General features: G+C 41.2%; 2 protein-coding genes across 4 annotated transcripts; one reads left to right on the top strand and one right to left on the bottom strand.

The window, feature by feature from the left end:
- Positions 1-2,203: 2,203 nt before the first annotated feature.
- On the top strand, positions 2,204-13,509 carry cfap97 (cilia and flagella associated protein 97). 3 transcript variants are annotated; one of them, XR_013789928.1, is made up of 7 exons: positions 2,204-2,388; positions 2,627-3,537; positions 4,548-4,671; positions 4,982-5,253; positions 11,224-11,383; positions 11,699-11,792; positions 11,940-12,069. XR_013789928.1 is itself a non-coding variant. In XM_079500108.1 (6 exons), exons 2-6 carry the CDS (start codon positions 2,671-2,673, stop codon positions 12,065-12,067), a joined length of 1,551 nt encoding a protein of 516 aa, XP_079356234.1. In that variant the 5' UTR covers positions 2,204-2,388; positions 2,627-2,670; the 3' UTR covers positions 12,068-13,509. The 3 variants fall into 3 exon arrangements, 1 of the variants encoding a protein (XP_079356234.1); XR_013789929.1 differs by having other exon boundaries at positions 11,699-11,780; positions 11,940-12,060; XM_079500108.1 differs by lacking the exon at positions 11,699-11,792 and having other exon boundaries at positions 11,940-13,509.
- A 389-nt stretch (positions 13,510-13,898) lies between these two features.
- Positions 13,899-16,417, bottom strand: slc25a4 (solute carrier family 25 member 4). Its single transcript, XM_079499138.1, has 4 exons — positions 16,221-16,417; positions 14,888-15,374; positions 14,582-14,722; positions 13,899-14,420 (listed from the first exon to the last, which is right to left on the bottom strand). The coding sequence occupies exons 1-4, from the start codon at positions 16,329-16,331 to the stop codon at positions 14,263-14,265; spliced, it is 897 nt and encodes a 298-aa protein (XP_079355264.1). The 5' UTR covers positions 16,332-16,417; the 3' UTR covers positions 13,899-14,262.
- Positions 16,418-20,470: the final 4,053 nt, after the last annotated feature.

Genomic DNA, 20,470 nt, shown 5'->3' with positions numbered 1-20,470 from the left:
GATGTGTCTCTGTCTGTATTTCAAACAAATCAAAGGGCAAAGAGTTTTGGTTAAAATAATATGGAAATGCTCCTGACCTTGTTAACATAAAACAAACCCTCAATGTCTGTGACTTGACATGGTTCATTTTCTGAGTCTAATATTAGGTGACTTAAGATGTTCTGAGATGGGGAAGTTGTGTTTACACATCTGCAAGATTGCAATTATTCACTGTAACATTCCAGAAGAGTTTCATCTTATTGTGAGTCTTATATATGAACTGCCCTTTATTTTGTATTTTTGTAATTGACAACATAGTTATAATTATAAATGCAATGTAATAAATGCAGTAGTTTGTCATCATTTTACTCCAGGATCTTGAGGACTTGATTGATAAACAAAAGAATACAGCCCTCTAATTGTCTGTTGCTCAGTGATATGCTCTGTATTTGTAGAAGGTCTGCTCTACAATATTGATTTAACAAGTTAATATTACAACATAGTATTGCATTCTAAACACCAGTCAAGACCACTACAAGCTAAAACACCAATCCCTTTATTATTGCTTGATCCCTTTGAAGAGATCGACATTGGTCAGACAAAAGTGAATTTAGAATTTAGGGAAACTTGCGTTGACTATGTCTTTAAATGGACAACATTACCCTTGTTGTCCACCTTTGTCCTTATAGTATCCTGTGCGGTGATGGTTTTATACAAGTGTGTGGCAGCCACATCCCTTCCCCTTGGGGTGACCTGACAGCCATGCCAAGTGGTTGGGGTACATACATATACCACATGGGTGCAACTTCCTGAATGACCCGTCCCGGTTTGTTCCCCGACCAGCTGCGGCCAGACCATTTGCTGAATGTCATTCCCCTACTCTCCACTGTCAAGAAAGGATTAAAAATACCCGAAAATGTATTTAAGAAAGAAATGCCTCCCTCCCCTTACAGTATTTCTTCCAGCTCTACCTCCCTTGCATTGGCATGCAAATTCCATGACAGTGACCAGACAGGTTTATGTGGTGTATTCCTCAAAGTCCTTTTGAATGAGGGCATTGGCGTTTCATTGCTGCGTGTCAGTTCTAGGGTCTAACTAGGTTATTACGAAACCTCCGTGACAAATTGTGATTTCAGGGGACGCGCCTCAGACTAATCCTTTTCTTGTTAGAGATGCATTGGGAGGGCAGTTACTTTGGCATAATAGAGCCACAAGGGAAACCCAGCTGATATGCTCTCATATGCCTTCACTAACTGACATGAGGGCTCATAAATATATCATATTTCATATGGAAATTCTGTTATAGTCTATGTTTTTCTGCATTGTTGTAAAATCTAAATTGGACTAAGCAATCCAAATTTGGAACACAATAGATATAGTGATGCTATTGCATAAGCACCCTTGTTCAGCATGACACTGCCTTTTTTAAACACAGGGATTGTGGTAGGTTAATATGTTTGTGTAACCTTCATTTTAACCCCTTAAATCTAATCAGGACCCCAGGAAGACTAGAGGCCCAGTCATGTGTCTCTAATGGGGATCCTTCAATAAACAAACATAAATATCGTTGATTGTTGAACACTGTGGAATAATGCGGTTCAGGACTTCAGGACTTGTAGACCTGTGCACAAGCTCACACAAATGAAAGTATGTTTAATCTTAATGGTTTATTTTAATTATTGTTTTAGTAAAGCAAAAAAAGTATAGAATTGTGGTTTTTGATCATGCAAATGGCAAATATGGCATCATACAATTTGGTGTGAATATTCCTACGCCTATGTTGTGGCACTCAGGATGGACTAGATGACTGACAGATGTAGACTATCAAATGTCAAGACATATTGTCGGAATTGACAGTTCAAGACCCATTGATAGAAATACTGTCTTTCTCTTTCTTTTTTAAGTAGAAAATGAGCTATAATAACCCAATCTCATGCTGTGTGTGTGTGTGTGTGTGTGTGTGTGTGTGTGTGTGTGTGTGTGTGTGTGTGTGTGTGTGTGTGTGTGTGTGTGTTTGACCGGAAAATGTACCCACACAGTAACCCACGGGCACTACCCATAGAGTTATAATTACTATGGACAGTACCCGAAAGAAATTACTATAATCACCCGCCGTTAGAGTAGACACTTATTTGGACCAGTAGATGGCGGTAATGCAAAAATAATGCCGCGTACAGCCGTAAAAAGAAAAAAAATAAGTGCGTTGTCAGGAAGTGACGTTCCCTAGCTACACGAGTCAGCTTCAACTTCCTTCAAGCATTATTTCCTGATAACAACAAGCAATGTCGATGTAAATCAAATTGTTTAGTGAGTCTTATATAGCTATAACTAGATACATACAATATATAGCATCGTATAGGATCTAAAAGAGATGAAACGTACATTGTTTGCTTTGCGGACCAGTCTATGGTGAGACACAGTACACTGTTAGCCAATATTGTTTTCATACACTGTTACCTACCTTAGCTTAGAAGTAAAACGGGCATGTTGTTGTTGTTGTTGTAGCAGCAGCACCATGAATGAATCATATGCTGTCTTGTCACTTGATAATGAGACAGTGGGAGAGTGGTGGAATGCACATGATGAGATGTTACTGAAAAAAAAGATGATGATGATGATGATGAGATTACCTGTATTTATTTGACAGGTAAAGCTTCTGCGTTTCCTCTACTGAAGTTGAACTCGGCTAACATGTTCAACCCCAAGGTAGAAAAAGATGAAGTGGACCACTCGTTTTTTGACAGTGACTACGAAGACGTCGGCATCACTAAAGATGGAGGGATGAAGGTGGGCAAGGATTCAAAGGATGAAAAGGGAGGCTCGCCAGTGCCCGAGCCTCTACGTGACAGAGAGAGCCAGAAGACAGAGGCTCTTGAAGGTAGTGGGCCTCCAAGGACAGATGAAGCAATGGTTCAATCATGTTTAACCAAAGGAGTGGAAACTAAACGGGTCAACTATGGATCAGAGGTAGAAGATATAAGTATGGCTTCAAGCATGTCATCTATTGGCTGCAATTCAGATAAAGTGGTCCACACCGGAAGCGACGTAGAGATGTCAAGCATGCACTCTAAAAGCCCCAATGAAACATTCCTAGTTTGGCCAGCTAAAGACAGCGCGGACGACGACGAAGATGGCTATCACCAGAGTCAGGATGAGAGCGACGAAGAGGAAGAAGGGCTGCCGTCCACTCACAAAGCACCTGGCCCAAAAGCAGAAAGCAGAAAGGTAAAGACCCCTAAGAAATTCCTGAGGAAGCGTCACTCCCGAACGTCATCGGACACGGACACGGACACGGACACAGACAGCTCCTGTGGCAGCAGCAGTAGCAGCGATAGCTGTGCTCTGGAGCCCCCCGCCTCGACCAAGTCTAAGACAACACCACCCTCCACATCCACCCGAATGAGAAGGTCTAGTGTGGGCCCGGCAGAGCCTAGAGAAAGGCCCCATACTCCTCCTGTGGCGGAATCAGAAGACTCGGTCACAGACGTGACGCCCCTCTCCACTCCTGACACCAGCCCGCTCCAATCTCTGGACCTGACGCAGGCAGTGGTGGAAAAAGTACTCACATTCTTTACCTAATTAAAAGTATCAATGCTGCAATGTCGAAGTCCGGAATTCAAAATGTACTTATTGTGAAAAGTAAAAGTACTTATTGTGCAGAATGTCTCATTTCATGTTTTCAAATGTATAAAAATATTAGAAATAGCAGATCTGAGGGGGTACGGTGGTCGGAGGTGCTGTCGCCTCACAGCTAGAAGGTCCAGTTCGATTCCCGCTGGGGACGCTGTGGGTGCTTGCGACGTGTTCTCTCCTCCGCGTCATCAGTGCCCATACCCGAGGCGGGGTTGGCGAAAGGGCCTTTCTGTGTGGAGTTTGCATGTTCTCCCTGTGTCCCCTAGGGTAGGTACCCTCACAAAAAACATGCAGTAATCCTGGTCTCTAAACTGCCTCCCCCTGGCCAGCCAGGGGCGCCTGACGAGGGGAAAGGAACTGGTTGGAATAACGTGTTCCTTCCACGCGCTACGTCCAACCAGGGAAACTCCCCCCTGTCAGGTGTAAAGGAGCGACTTGGACACTCATGCATGAAGGAAGCATGAGTTCAAGTCCGTTGCTCTCCCAAGGTTGGCGGAGGGTGTGTAGAGCCCAGGATCACATTAGATAATTAACACGGGGGTGAAAAATGGGTTACAAAATCGTGGGATAAAAAAATTATTTAAAAAAGAAAAGAAAATAGCAGATCTGCAAGCTCACAATGTCGTCGCACTCGCGACACATTGTTGTGAGTTTGCCTTGTAGACTGTCTATTTTCAAATGGCTGAAATGAATATACTGTAGGGCTGAAGTGGTTACTGTATAATAATCCAAATCTACAAAGTAACTAGTAACTCAAGTTTTCAAATAATCGTAATGAAGTAAAAGTACAATATTTGCCTCTGAGACGTGGAGTAGAAGTAAAGGTATTGGAAATTGGGAATACTCAAGTAAAGTACGAATACCTCAACATTGTACTTGTAAGTACAGTACTTGAGTAAATTATGTACATAGTTACTTTTCACCGCTGGACGCAGGGATCATCCAAAGTCAACGAGGCAGAGGACGGAGGTCTCCGAGAGCAGCAGCAGCCAGAGGACGGGCCATCTAGCGTCATTAGTAGAGCCGAGGAAGAAGATGAAGCCTCGGATATGGATAAATGTGAGTCATGATTATGGATTCAGTGAATATATTATTTTGTTACCCTTCAGCCTTTATCGGCTTGCTGAAATGTGTGCTGTATTAAAATGTTATTTGTGGTGTTTTCAAATGGTGTACAGGTGGAGCTTTGGCTTGTAGACTTGTGGACAGGATGAAATTGGAATGCATGCTTTTGTTTTTGGTAACTGACAAACAATATTACCAATCCTGGCGTTTCCTGTCTCTTCTAGAATATGCATGCTTGAATCAAAGAGGCATTCAAAGAAAACCATGTTTTTTTTTAACGTGTTTCCATTATTATCCAATTAAGATTCTTTTAGTGTGGAGAGTCAGCTGGTGGATGAGCTGGTCTTTACATGTCCTGGTGGGAGGAACAGGAAAAACTACTCGTTTTCCAACGATGAAGTCCGCCGCATCGACCGTGAAAACCAGCGGCTTCTGCGAAAGTTGTCTGCCAGGTCCAGACCAGCTAGCTCAGTAGGTGTGAAGAGACCTACAGCAAGCACCGCACCTCCAGTACGTGTCAATCACAGTGGGCTCAACCGACACCGGGAGCAGCAGCGTATTGAGAGGGAGAACCTGGTGAGTTTTGAACCTCTGATCTCTAAAAACTGACCTGAGTTGCACTGTACTTGGTGCGCTCTTTTCTTTTCTTAAAAAAAAACTACACCAAATCTCTAGTTGATTCAGATTTTACGGGGGCCAGTTTCGAATTACAGCCGTCTGTAGGTGCCCTTTGAGAGTGGTTTTGAAGGAGTCAAGGGATTCGCATGTCTTAATGACTGTTGGTAGGGCGTTCCACATTTTGGTGGCATAGGAGCGAAAATAATTTAGTCCCTTGTTTGTGCCGAATCTGGGTTGCACAAGGTTTGTTGCACTCCCTCTGGTGTTGTGGGTGTGGACTTCGTTAACATTAAGGAAGTATTTAGACATCTGGTTTAATCTGTCATTTTACCTTTAAGGAATGGGATCTGAGATCATAAATATCATTGTGTAATGTGTATGCCTGCCCCTGAGATTTTAGTCACTGAAAATGTCAATTTCAAGGTTTTGAAAAGAAAAAAGAAAAACATATACCCCCCTCACCCCACCCCCAAAAAAAAGAAAAACACATATACATACAACGTATAGAGGATTGTATTTTATATCTGGGGAGTGACTGAGGCAGTGCTTCGGTGTGTATCACAGTATGAGCTAGTAAGTTTGGCATTACTAGTATCTGGTAGATACAGGGCAGCGGTGGCCTAAAGGAGCATTACTAGTATCTGGTAGATACAGGGCAGCGGTGGCCTAAAGGAGCATTACTAGTATCTGGTAGATACAGGGCAGCGGTGGCCTAAAGGAGCATTACTAGTATCTGGTAGATACAGGGCAGCGGTGGCCTAAAGGAGCATTACTAGTATCTGGTAGATACAGGGCAGCGGTGGCCTAAAGGAGCATTACTAGTATCTGGTAGATGCAGGGCAGCGGTGGCCTAAAGGAGCATTACTAGTATCTGGTAGATACAGGGCAGCGGTGGCCTAAAGGAGCATTACTAGTATCTGGTAGATACAGGGCAGCGGTGGCCTAAAGGAGCATTACTAGTATCTGGTAGATACAGGGCAGCGGTGGCCTAAAGGAGCATTACTAGTATCTGGTAGATGCAGGGCAGCGGTGGCCTAAAGGAGCATTACTAGTATCTGGTAGATGCAGGGCAGCGGTGGCCTAAAGGAGCATTGGTTCCCAACCTTTTTATACTGAAGTAAGAAAATATTAACTCTGCATGTACCACCATAATAAATAACATTTATTATGTATTTATTTAGTTAAAATACAGGAGCGTATACCAATAATGCTGCTGCTCTGACAAAACTCTGTCTAATGACTAATCAGCACAACTGATGATATTTCTAATGTGATTAATCCGTTCTCAAATCTTCTATTAACGGCTGGGTGTGCTGTCATGCTCATTTCAGCACGACTGGATAGCCTATTTCAACCAATTGCTTGGTCAGAAGAACTTCTTGTAGTAATATAAATATTTCATTCCACTTTTGTCTTTTTTCTCCTTTTTTGGGCGACTCCTCTGTGTACCACCAGAGGGGGGGCTCAAGTACCACTAGACTAGTGGTTTGGGTTAGAGGAGCGCACTTCAACACCACTGAAGTACCCTTGAGCAAGACACTAGGGACTTTAAGCAACGACTGTTTCAGGACGGCGACGCTATGCGGAAGTACGGCGGCTATGACGCCGTCGCCGTAGCTGTCAAAATCGTTAAGCAAACAGCCGTCGGCGACATTGGTTCCCATGGTGACGCGTCTATGCAGCATGTGTCAAACATAAACACTTTTTTTTAAACACCCCGTCGCGCGTCAGCTAACTTGCCGATATTGCTTAATTCTTACATGCGCTGGACATGATCAGCAGTGGAAAGAGGAAGGTGTTGGAGCAATCTGTGTTATTCTAAAACCGTTTTAATAAACATGGTTAATATGACATATGGTATTAGTGTTATTTCTTCATTCAGAGCATGCCAACACATTACACAGCATAAGAGAGGTGATGGAGCAATCGGTGTAAATGTATGACAGCTATAATTTCAATAAACATGGTTATGACATGGCGTTGTAGACACTACGTGTAAGTGTAGGTTCTCCCGTAGTAGAAAGGGCTGCGACGGAGAGCAGGTTTATGTATCGAGCACTGATCCATTTCCGGTCGCCGTAGCCGACTGCCGTATCCGTCGTTGCTTAAAGTCGCTACTGAACCCCCAACTGCTCCAGTGGAGCTGCTCAGTGGCTGGTTGTACTGATTGATTGATTTATTTATTTGATTGATTGATTCTTTATTTAAGTGTCATGCTTCCGAAGAAGCCCAGCCCATATGGACTTACAGGACACTTTTTACAGTTTACATAAACATTGACAATAAACCAACATGAAAGTTTGCAAACAATGATCAGTCATTAGTCAACTAAACTGACTAATACACCCCAGATCCTTACAAGGCAGATTACATAATATACAACATAAAATAAAATACACCATTAGGCCTGTAACAGGAGACGCATGTACCTACTTGAAGAGCTGGGATTTTCTTCTACTCCAGGCTCTAGAAACAAACTGGGCTGTCCTAAATACTTCATTATTAAATAACCAGTCTAACTTCTGACTACTGCTGTACTGGTCAGCTCCCAGGTTTTAATGTGTGTCTGTCTTCTGTGCATTAGTAAAGGATGTTGCTGAAAATGAGCACTCATGCTCAGCTACTACCCTGGGTAAAATAATAATAACAGGTTTGCACATGGCAGTCATGTCCTCAGCGACTATTGTTAGTTATTAGAATTGTATTTTTTGTGTGTTTGTATATACTGTCAAGTGTAGAAGTGAGTTAATGATCAGAGTCATGATCTGCAATCACCTTCCACCTTTGTGTGTCATATTCACACAAAGTGATTAGTAGTGATGGTGTTCACCTGCACACAGACACCCCCAATTCTACACACTGACAAAGGCTGGATAGCCGAAACGTTTCTTTTTTGTGACATGATGTATTGTAAAGATAAAATAGAAAATAATTCACTCAAATTATCATTTTTAACAGTCATGAACACAATAAAATGCAGTTTTCAGTCAAACAATCTAAAATATAGTTATCATTTAGTAGGATTTATAGAAAAACATTATAAAGAGTAACCGTTTCCATTGTAAAGTGATGCCCTTGCTAGCAGCAGCAACATTAACACATTAAGTTATCATTTGGTCATAGTTACTATCATAAAATAAAACAATATATAAAAATATCACTCAGTAGTTCAGTACATTCACTAAAGTTCTCAGGCTAAACACATTATTCTAGACCTTTTGTAAAATGGCATAGGCAGAATTCTGTAACAAGCTTTTCCAGGAGACAAATTTTGATATTCCCCTTAAAAGTGCAGGTTAGAAATCTGTTTGACTATTGTAGAGGCAGTCAAGCAGACCTCAAGGTGTTATCTGGACCCTATTGGAAACCATTTTAAATTCTCAAAATGTTTTCCCGTCTATATGTTACAATGGGCCATGTCTAAGCATCACCCTCACCTTTTAACTAAGATGTAATCAATAAGACTAAGCCTAATAGTCTGACACAATCCTTATTCAGAAGATTACCTTCATGACTATTCCTTCCCCATCCAATTAATTATAATATCCACAATACAGGACAGGAGACTTTGGAGCAATGACCTCTGTTTCCCAATTAACCGTCGGATGTGAAGCTTTCCATACCCAGGGTCCAGAACCAAATAAGTTACAAGTGGCTAGGACAGTCATTCTATGATTTCCTTTAAATTATGTTCATGTTTTTTGCAGTTTGTGTCTGTGTGTGAGTATAAAACGTCTGGGTTTCCGAGGCTAGTGTGTGAGAGACTACGCAGTGGTCCTTTCTAGCTTGGTGCCAGTGTATGAGCGCCATCAGTGAAAGTGGACACGGACGGACATGGACAGATGGTAGCAGGTGTCAGTGAAGCAGCAGCCGTGGAGTGACATTATATCATAGTTCATCACCCTACGTCACTCTCCACCAGGCCCTTAACCCCAGACTTTAACTCCTCTTGACCACACAGTGGGAGTGATGTTTACTATCATCTTTTGCATACTAATTTATGTCTAAATGTAAAATGTATCGCATATTCTGCTTTCTGACAAACTAATTTAGCATAGGGGTTCATCTATTGCTCATCAATATTGTTATTGATGCATGTTATCGTGGAACATGTTCCTAGAACAGACTGTTCTCTCTGGAGGCTCACTGTCTTTCACCATCAGTTCCTTCGCCCTCGCTTCTCTCTATTCTTAGAGTGAAGTAATTGAATATGCTGTGTGTGTGTGTGATGATCTTTAGATCCATCCCATCCCCCGTTACATGTGTAAGACACCTCATTTTCAAGCATTAGAGTACGACTGTTTCTATTGATTTCAAGATGTATAGTTACATACAGTATTCTGCCGTACCATGTCAATATGGTCAAACCTATCCCAGATAGATAATAGTCCTGACCTCTGAAAGGCCAGTTAAATTATATCATATAATCGGTATAACAAAATGACAAAATGGTCAAAGCTTTCCCAGATAGCCAACCAGACCTCTGAAAGGCCAGTGAAATATAAGAGGGAGGTCTATTCTTTCCAGTTTCCAATTGCCTCTTTCCAGTTGCGATGCTTTCTGAGGGGTTTCGCTTACCAAGGAAATTCCAGAGGGCTTGCATGTGGGGGTGTGACTGCATATATCACTTCTGAGCCTCCAGCCCACACAAGTTATTTTTACTCTGAACTGTCTCTTTTCTTACTTTTCAGTCCTGCAGAGTGCAGAACCATTCATTTGTATTCATTTATTTGTGTTGCCACCAGGCCGAGACCGTGCGTGTGTACGTCCGTCTGTGAACAGCTAATCTTGGCCAGAGCAAAACCTACTCTCCAAACATTTCAGATCGCCACCATCTTTTTTTTTATTGCTGTTTTGTCCAAACTTCAGCGAAATCAGTATCTCTATGGTCATGTGATCGAGATGGATCTGTCCGATTTTTCATATTCCATCCTGACTTGCTAAGATATGCATCTAAAGTTTGCAAGAGTGGTTTCCACTTTGAACAAAATGCCTCAAATCATGAAGGCATGTGTGTGAAAGTTCACACATGCCTGTTTTAGCGGCACCAATAGGCTGATGCATTCCGAACATTGCTGTCCCACAATAACCTACCTGACATAGCGGAGACCTGTGCTCTGAGGAGAAAGTTGAAATAAAGTCTTAAATTATATTACAATTTAAATGAATGTCTAAAAGACACGGATATCATCATACTGTCTTCTTTTTTCGCAACTTTGATTGATTGAATACTTTATTAGTCAAAATTGTATACAGCACATGGTACAGTCAGACCTTTAAAGGATAACACAAAAAAGTGCTGGGGACTTGTTTCCATTGTGGTCCAATGTATTCAATTCATAGTAACACAATCAACAAATACACAACACTATAATGTAGTATGTACAAAGGAGAAAAAGGATCTGGAGTCCTGAGAGTTGATTTGTAATTACATTATTTTCTAAGTTATTAACGCCATACGAGCCTGTTCAGCGTTCACAACTGGCAGGAGCCTGCTGGTTGTTCCTTGATTCAGATTAATTGAAGGAAGACCAAGCTCTGGGAAGACCTGCCTGAGCCTAGGCTTGCTAAAACAGTGTCTTGTTTTAATTCTCTTCTTAAAATAAGAAAAGGCCTTTCCATAATCTATTTTATTTTATTGTTTGATACTCTTAATGTTTTATTTCTCAGTGCACTTTGTATTTTAAATGTGTTGTGTTTTATTTGAATATTGTATAAATTCTTCAGTGTAACTGAACTGTAAAGCACTGTAAGTTGTTTTGTAAATATCTTGATATATAATGGTATCTTTCTACCATTGTATGATCCCTCACTTAAAACTATTAAGCGTCTGATCAGATGACGTGTTATTCAACTCACGGAAATTGAGGCTGTTTGTATAGTATTCGTGGTTAGGAAAATTACTTGTACCATGTATTTTCTTGAAAGGCTTTCTTGAAGAAGTTGGAGTCCATTAAGCCCACACCTGGCTTGAGGCGCTCAGAGCAGCTTGATGACTACCAGCGCCAAGCTACTTACCTGGGAAATGCCTCAGTCTCCATCTACAGGCCTGCCACTAAAAATCAGTCATCCAGCACTTCCCCTCCAGGTAGGTGATTTGTGACTAAAGTTGTTTAGCTTAGCAGACCTTTTATCTAAACAAAAGATACCAGGCTAAATTGCATGTAGGATAGGCTTGAGTATCAAGTAACATTGATGTCTATTTCTTTATGAAATCTTTACACATGCATTTATCCGTCCTGCATTTGCATGGAATGATATCTGATCTTTTGACAGCTGATACCAAACTAATTGATGTGTCCAGTATTACCTGGAGTCCTCAAAAGACTTAACATTTTTTAATTGGTCAGTGATTTCCACACCTGTGTCGCATGTGCCTGTGGTGTTTGCTCTCTGCTTCCAGAATTGACGTCGGAATTGTGAATGCATTACACTGATTCACTCATTTTCAATCACGCATTGTAGAGGGTATGCGCATGCATTAAGTGAGTGGCAAAGTGAGTTTAACGTTGTTTAATGCAATCAGATTGGACATTTCTGTTTGCATGTATGGGCTGTCAAGGCCAGAAAGTAGTTTAATGAACTTGGGTATGATGATGTCACATGCATACCCTCTAAATACCCTCTGTTCTGGTTCCTTGCAGGGAAGGGTCCACGACGTCCAGGCAGTGTTGTCCATCACACTAGGGCAGCTTCTTCGTCAAGTGACTCCACCACCAGACCGAATCCCAAGTCCAATAAAGTCAGTGTGCCACGGCCAGCTTGGAGCTGAGAGCAATACTATTAATAGAGGGTATGCCAACTAAGTGGCAAAAAAATACTTTCTGGGCTTGACAGCCCATACATCCAAACAGAAAAGTCCTATTTGATTGCATTAAACGACGTTAAACTCACTTTGCCACTCAATTTTCTACTCACTTTATGCATGTGCATACCCTCTATTGCCAATATTCAATGGATTATGTATTATTCAATAGACTATTTCTAAAAAGTCTGGGAGTGGGACTAGGAGTGCAAAGCTTGGATAATTTAATGAGATCAGCATTATTTTAATGATAATGAATAGCTCTGATTATTGCGCTTTTCTAAGTACCCAATGTTGCTTTATATAAAAGAAGAAGAAGGACTCTATTTCTTATTATTTTTTTCTGTTTCCGTTTTACTCAAAGACTTTGTCCAGTGAATGTGTTGTAGAGCATTCATCTGTAAATTCCAGGAATCTCTGTATGTCTGACTTTCCTCGCATATATAATATCAAGGGCCGTTCATTCGATCAACTTCACACTTGGCGGGCGTATTGCTGAGGACCCAAGCAGTGGTGAACTAAGTACATTTACTTATTCCAATTTCAGGTACTTTTTTCCTTCTACTCCGCTCGCTACATCTCGGAGACATGTTGTACTTTTACTCTCCACTACATTTATTTAAAAAACTTTAGTTACTATAGTTACTTTGTAGATTTTGATTATAATTACAAAACATACATTACCCACTTCAGCCCTATATTTCGGCCATTTGAGAATAGCAGATCTACAAGCTCACAATGCGTCGCATATACATTTTGAACTTGTGAAATGGGACATTCTGCATAATGAGTACTTTATATTTTTGGTACTTTAAGTACATTTTTATACCAATATTTTAGTACTTTTACTCAAGTAATTTTTGATTAGCATACTTTTACTTGAGTAGTTCTACACTGCAGTATTCATACTTTTACTTAAGTAACAAATGTGAGTATTTTTGGGTGAGTACCCAAGGAAGTGCAGGGTCGAGTGTGAAGTCGACTGGATAGAAGCAGTTCTCCAGAACCATGCCGCTCGCTCAGAACAACGCATTCCGGACAGCTGCATACTGAGAACTAGCATTCTAAATAAAGGGTTGGGCTGTTAGCTTTTATTTTGAAAGGTTGCTCATTATAATATATTTGCTATCATTATAATATATATTTGCATCTCTGTTGAAGTGGTGAAGGTATGACATCTGTTGCCAATTGTTTACAGTTATTCAGAGTTTCACTTACAATGATAACTTGCGCATAATAGTCCTACATGCACTCTTTGTTTCATTAAAGAAAATGTGAGATAAATTTGTACGCTTTGTAATGCATATTGAGAGCTATGCTAGTGCTATACTGAAATATTTTAGATAAAGAAATATTTATATTTTGATTTTGTGTAATGTTTTCCATTATCAAATAAAGCTTCTGCTTGGGCGACATCTTGGTTAATGGCACTAATTTTCCGTTTTCACAGCTTGAAATTTCCACAAATTTCATTTGGGGCACTATTACCACTTTTCCCCAAAACATAGGTAAAATAATATTAAATAAAAAATTGGGTTACAGGTGTCCTATAATCTAGCCTGTTAAATTCCAACTGAGTCACAACAATGGCTGCTAAAAACACTACATTACATGGGGCAGTGTCAATGTTGAGGTCTTACACAAATATAAGACATTAAACTTCAAAACGTCTAAGGGTTAATGTCAAGGGTGGGTATGTGTGTGTCCATTTCTAGTTGCAATTTCACTGGCAATCAATGAATATCAGTGCAGCAATTAGTCAGGTTTCCAGGAGAAAATATATGTTGACAACACAAAACAGAATTATTTTCACGTTTATTCTTATTAAAAGAATGTATGAGGTCAGATCAGAATGAACATAAGAAAATGTGGGCCTCTATAACTTTTACAATCCAACTACATTAACTGTATGAGGAGAGGTGATCCACAGTCCCACTGTGCAACCAACCTGATTTACTTATTCATCACAAGCCTTTTGACACATCTTAAAATAAAATATATATACAGGTTTCCGGCATGAATCCGGGCCAAATGGGCCCACCTTTCCTGGTCTGTCTCAAAGGGGTACATGCATACTTTGATTCACCACAAGTTGTTATCAATCTATATGAAAATAATTAAGACATAGGCGACAAGAAGGGTTTCCTTGGGGACTAGGAGGTTTATGTGCGCTTCTTGATCTCATCATAGAGCACCAACACGAAGGCACCACCCGCACCTCTGATCACGTTGGACCAGGCACCCTTGAAGAAGGCCTTGCCTCCCTCGTCCTTCACGATCTTCTTCCAACAGTCTATTGTGCCCGAGTACATGATGTCCGCTGGAAAGTGACATATGGATTAACAACATATACACCGCCCATTGACAGGTAAAATGCGTTATGGCGCCAAACTTAACAAACGTATGGAGTCCTAAAACACAAGATTGGATAATGTCACTGTAAGATTTGTGATTTCATGGTGTGACTAATGGGATACTCACCTCCTTTGCGTCCTGACTGCATCATCATGCGACGTCTGACGGTGTCGAAGGGATATGAGATGATTCCAGCTACAGCAGTGACAGACTGAGCAATCATCCAGGTAATGAGGATGCTGGTATTCTTAGGATCAGGCAGCATACCTAAGAGATGAAGTTGGATCAAATAAACACACATTTTTAAAAAGTCAGTCGGTAGTAGGTATAACTATAACATCATCTGTGTCTGTCTTAACCCAATTAGGCCTAATAAATTCTGGCAGGTTTGCGCTTGATAAGAATAAATGTCCCATGTTAGGCCCAAATCACCTTTAGCTGTGTCAAAGCATCCGAAATAGGCCGCTCTGTAAATGATAATGCCCTGAACAGACACGTTGAATCCTTGGTAGAGACCCTTGATGCCATCGCTTTTGAAGATCTTAGTGAGGCAGTTTCCAAGGCCAGAGAATTCTCTCTCAGCTCCGGCTTTGCCAACGTCGGCAGCGAGCCTTGTTCTGGCGAAGTCAAGGGGGTACACGAAGCAAAGGGATGTTGCACCAGCTGCGCCACCAGATGCCAGATTTCCAGCGAAATAACGCCAGAACTGTGTTTTTGGATCCACTCCACCCAGGAAGACCTTCTTGTACTTGTCTTTGAAAGCGAAGTTGAGGGCTTGGGTGGGGAAGTAACGGATCACATTGGCCAGATTACCTCTCCAAAAGGAATAGAAGCCTTGTTCCTTTGGGATTCTTACAATACAGTCTATGATTCCCTTGTACTGGTTCGCTACTGAGATCTGCTTGCTGACATGTTGCACCTGTATGCAGAAGGAAATGAATGATAAAGTAAATCTTAGCCAAATATTTGCGAATAGGAACTTAATTGTCACCCAACTTAGCTATGTTTTTTGTTAATAATCATATTACTATAGTTTAAACAACAAATACATTTAAGTTGAATAACTAAGTAGCAGGCTAGTTGTAGGCTACTTGACTTTAAGAAGCAGGCTAGTTGTAGGGGGGAACCCCAGTGTACTCTCTGCTGCCCCATCTGGAGGAGTCAGGTTAGTTGTAGGCTACTTGCTGGCTACAAGAAGATGCCACTTGAGAAGAGGTTGTGCATATTGGGTTACATACTTGGAAGTTAAATTTAGGAATTTACTTACACTGACTTACAATATTACAGAGGTGACCTCTGTAATATTGAATATGCAGAAAGACTAATGGACTTACTTCAAGAAACTTACACTAAAGCTACACAACCAGGATTCAACTATAGGCTATAGTGCTTTTAAAAAATATATAAAACATAAGTATTTGACTAAACAAGTATGTATTAAATCACCATGTCACCATCTCAACAAATGCAGTAATTTAGGGCAGCATGCCTAAAACATCTCAATTCTCCACCCAATTTATGGCGCACACCTCCAGCAATCATGAATTATCTCACCCAATGACACTAGACTTAAAGAGGAGCTTTCTTTAAGAGGCTTGGATCCACAGAAAACTAGACGTTTCCACCATGATTTAATTTTCTTTTCTTCTTTTTTTATTTATTTATTGTATTGGTTGTTATGATTTCCTCCCCCCGGTTTACCAGTTTTACGCACTTTACGCACAGACGGATCCACTGCCATCGACATTTGGATCAATTATCTTACCTGCAGCAACAACTTGACTCTCTCAATAGGAGCAACGGCTGTCTTTGAGACGGCAGCAGAAATGCCACCAGCCAAAAAGTCCACCATGAAGCTCCACGCCGCGTCCGACATGGCTGGATCTTGGATGTTTCTCCTCGTGCTCAAAAATCACCAAGGTCCTCAAGGAAACCCTGCGGCCGTTCAAGTGGACGACGCCCCCCCATCTCTCCTAATATATGAGAGCTCCTTATCGCGAGAACGTGGGGTGATGGATTTGCACTTTGTCGAACAGTTTAACGAGGCTGAATAAATATCCTAGGTTAAAGTTCAAAACGTGCGCCATGTTCAGGAAATACATTTTCGGCTGTAATGCCCAGGGACATTTAAAGGGCATATTGTGCATCTCTTTCTTGAAACTTGTCTTGCAAAATATATATAGCCTATAATCTCATTCCCATTATGCTAAAGTCTTTAAATTGGCATCAAGCTGGTAATACAGCAAGCATCCTTCTTCATTGGTCAAAGCGGTAAGGTAGTGGACAAAGTGGAGCCTAAAATGAATGAGTCTTTGAAGGGATTCATCTCCATGAAAATGTGATTCAGGCTTTCAGCAGTCGAATTTACAATGAAGGTTAGGAGGATGCGTTATTATGGATCACCTGAATTCTTGGTGCCAAACAAACAAACAAACAAACAAACAAACAAACAAACAAACAGGGCATGTATGTATCCATACATAGGCATGGATGTATGGGCCTGGCCACAGTGGCATTTACGCACGTATTCCAAGGAAGCCACGTGGATACATTGTGTGCGCTGTGGTGTTGGTGCACGTGCACGTTAAGAATTCCCCTTGAGTTTCAACTCTGGTTTCAAACGCGTCCTGTCCCTTAATTTATATACTATTTGATCGGTACGTTGAGCACAACATAGCATACTCCAGCTCCTACAGTCCTACTTTTTTTTTGCGTTTTTGCAGCGTGTCCAGTTTTAACACCTGTTGTAGTAGCCTATGTGAAGAGTGAGGAAGGGTTGTTCGTGTGGAGGCAAAGAGCAATGTGATATCTGCTTGCCTTTGACACGTTTTGTTGCACTACTGGAATTGAACTCGGCATGGCAGCACCACCATTATGCAAAATATTCCACCAAAGTCTAAGTGATGTATGGTTACATTATCTACTTGCAGATTATGCAACACAACACACAAGTTGCCTGTGTGTTGTGTTGACTCGCATAGAGTAAATAATTCTCTACCCACAGCTTCCCTCCCCATCCCCTCAATTTCTTTACAGGAATAGCTGAGGGCTGGTTTCACCCAACACCACTAGACTCCAACGAGCTCCTCGAGGTAGGCAGCGCTTCGTTAAATTACCACAAGATGGTGCTCATTCACTGAATAGATCGAACAGTGGATAAAGTAGGCTACGCAGTACGCAGCACCTTCTCCTCCTACATTTCCCAAATGTATGACCAATAATTAACCAATTTTGCCTTATCATTACTACTTATTTATTTCAGTAGGTTTTATGTGATCTTTCATATTTTGAATATGAATATAAAACTAGAAAAGCAGTTCCTGCAGAAACTTGCAATGTATAGAAAATGTATTTAAAAGATGAAGACAAAATCACACCCGTGTGAACTGAGTGGTGCAAGGTCTTATATAGCCTGATCAGCTGTGGTCTGACGTAATGTCAGTGACCATAGTAACCATGCTCATTTTTTTGGGTCCCACGTACAGGTACACATGCACACGTACAGGTACACGGGTACATACACGGGTACAGACAAAGCTGGTTGTTGGAGTGGTTTGCACTTTGCACCACTCAACAAAGCTGGTTGTAGGAGTGGTTTGCACCACTCAAAAAAGCGTATGTGCATTGGCAGATGCCATATTGCCATTTTTGAGTGGTGTAAACCACTCCTACAACTGGCTTTTGTGTGCAGAAAAAAATGAGCATGGTTGCTATGTTCAAAATAATTTCTGACGTAATTAAATCACACCCGGGTGAACTGGATGACCGTAGCAACCATGCTCATTTTTTCTGCACAAAAAAAGCCAGTTGTGAAATCACATCCGGGTGTGATTTCATTACGTCAGACATTACGTCAGACCACAGCTGATCATGCTATATAAAACCTTACACCACTCAGTTCACACGGGTGTGATTTTTAGGCATATAGGCCTATAAAATGACATCGATCAGGGATCTCCATATATGGGCATAAAGTACTCAGTAGGCTATATCATTTGTCGGATAGGTGGGGAAACATACAGTAGGTGTGAAAAACACCGAGCATACATAACTGCATAAGCTGAACATGTTGACGTTTGAACTAGATTTCTAGCACAAAGTATATGGAAGTATAGTTAGATGCCGAAAGAAGTGGCGGAATTTAGAAGAAGAATGAAGAAATAATAAATATAAACTCAACTGTAGATAACTAGTGTGTGCTGTGATTGTATTGTTTCACTTTTTGCTTTGGCAATGTTTTATAATTCCTATTAAAGCCCTTTGAATTGAAATTTGAATTGTGGGCTCGCTCTTCACTAAGTCCCTCCCCAACCCATCCTTGTCCAATAGGCACGTTAGCAGCGAAGAAAGCTTGACCTGCATAGCAACCGTTGCTAAACTATTTGGATTGGCATTGGACAATCGCTTTTTGGGGTGGGATTTAGTGAAGGGCTAATTATATTATGTCGGAAGGCCCGGTTCGGTTCTGGCTCACTTGGTGAGTGAAGTGTCTTGTTGAGCAAGACACAAGTTCACACAACTAGGCCCTACTTCTCCAGGTGAGGAGGTAGGTAGAGGTGTGTTTTTCTTGTGGATGCAAGATGGCCCTAAATGTAATGCACATTGTAAAGCACTTTGGATCTATAGGCTATATAAATGCACAATTTTAATACTTTTTTCTTTCTCTTTTCTTTTTGAGGGGCGCTATAGGGGCGCTATAGCCCCTCCTATATACAGGTTTAATGTTTGTCTTTAGTTCAATGTTCGTTTTGTAAACGCCATTGACAATGAAGGGAAAATTTACGTCATAATGTGCCTCATTACGTCATATTGTCTCTTTGTTTTATGTTTGTGTTGGCACCGTTTGTTTTACATCACCATTACATCACCTAATCAACATGATTAGACTTTAATATATTAGCACCCCTCACTTCACACGGGTGTGATTTTTTTTAAACTAAAATTAACCTATAGATCTTTGTTGTATGGAGCTGGAGAATCTGGCCAGTGGGTGGCAGCAGAGAGCTATTAGCTCTCTACATTATTAATTAAGCTGAAATCCTTCTTGTTCATCATCCTGGATTTATAGTTTAATGTAATATAGTGTCGCTCACAGAACATAACTATATGTTTAATAACTGAATATCTCTAATTATCAATGATAAGCAAATCAGTCCGTTTGTTGTGCAGCTGTGGTGGCCTATTATTACACACACACACACACACACACACACACACACACACACACACACACACACACACACACACACACACACACACACACACTAAGCCAGGCTACACGTACACACACACACACACACTCACACACACACACACACACACACACACACACACACACACACACACACACACACACACACACACACAGTTGTGAAAGGATATACGGTGTGACGTGTTGGTTTGGTGAGATCATTGTTGGGTGTGTGTGTGTCGTGGGGTGGGGGGGTAGATTTGCATTATGAGTATGCAGGGCCATGACGAAGAGCTGCAGGTGTCAGACAGACTGTTAACACCCTCTGTCTTCAGCAGACACACAGACAGACATACACGTACACACACACACACACACACACACACACACACACACACACACACACACACACACACACACACACACTCACACACACACAGACACTAATGCATATGGACACAGTACTCACACACTCACACATACATAGAGGGACACGCGCGCACACACACACACACTCAGATGAACACCACACCACCATCCACGATACTGCGTCTTAAAAGGCAACAATGGCAACAATCTTTCTATTCCTAGCACCCCCTACAGTCTACCTTAGATCAGTAGAGATTCCAGGATAAGAAGGATTATGAAAGTCAGACAGGGTTAAAACCCACAGTCATTATAGGGTCATAACTCACCAGCATGGAACCACCGCTGCTTCTAGCTGACTTCAGAATAGAATCCAGGTTGAAGCTCAGCACAGAATCTAACAGCTGCCTTTTCACTATTACACAAAGATTTGAGCACAAACTATACCCCGTTAATTT

This window comes from Electrona antarctica (genome assembly GCF_951216825.1).
Source record: "Electrona antarctica genome assembly, chromosome: 4".
Lineage (NCBI taxonomy): Eukaryota > Metazoa > Chordata > Actinopteri > Myctophiformes > Myctophidae > Electrona > Electrona antarctica.
The sequence above is the reverse complement of the archived record's forward strand: the minus strand, read 5'-3'. Positions and strand labels throughout refer to the sequence as shown.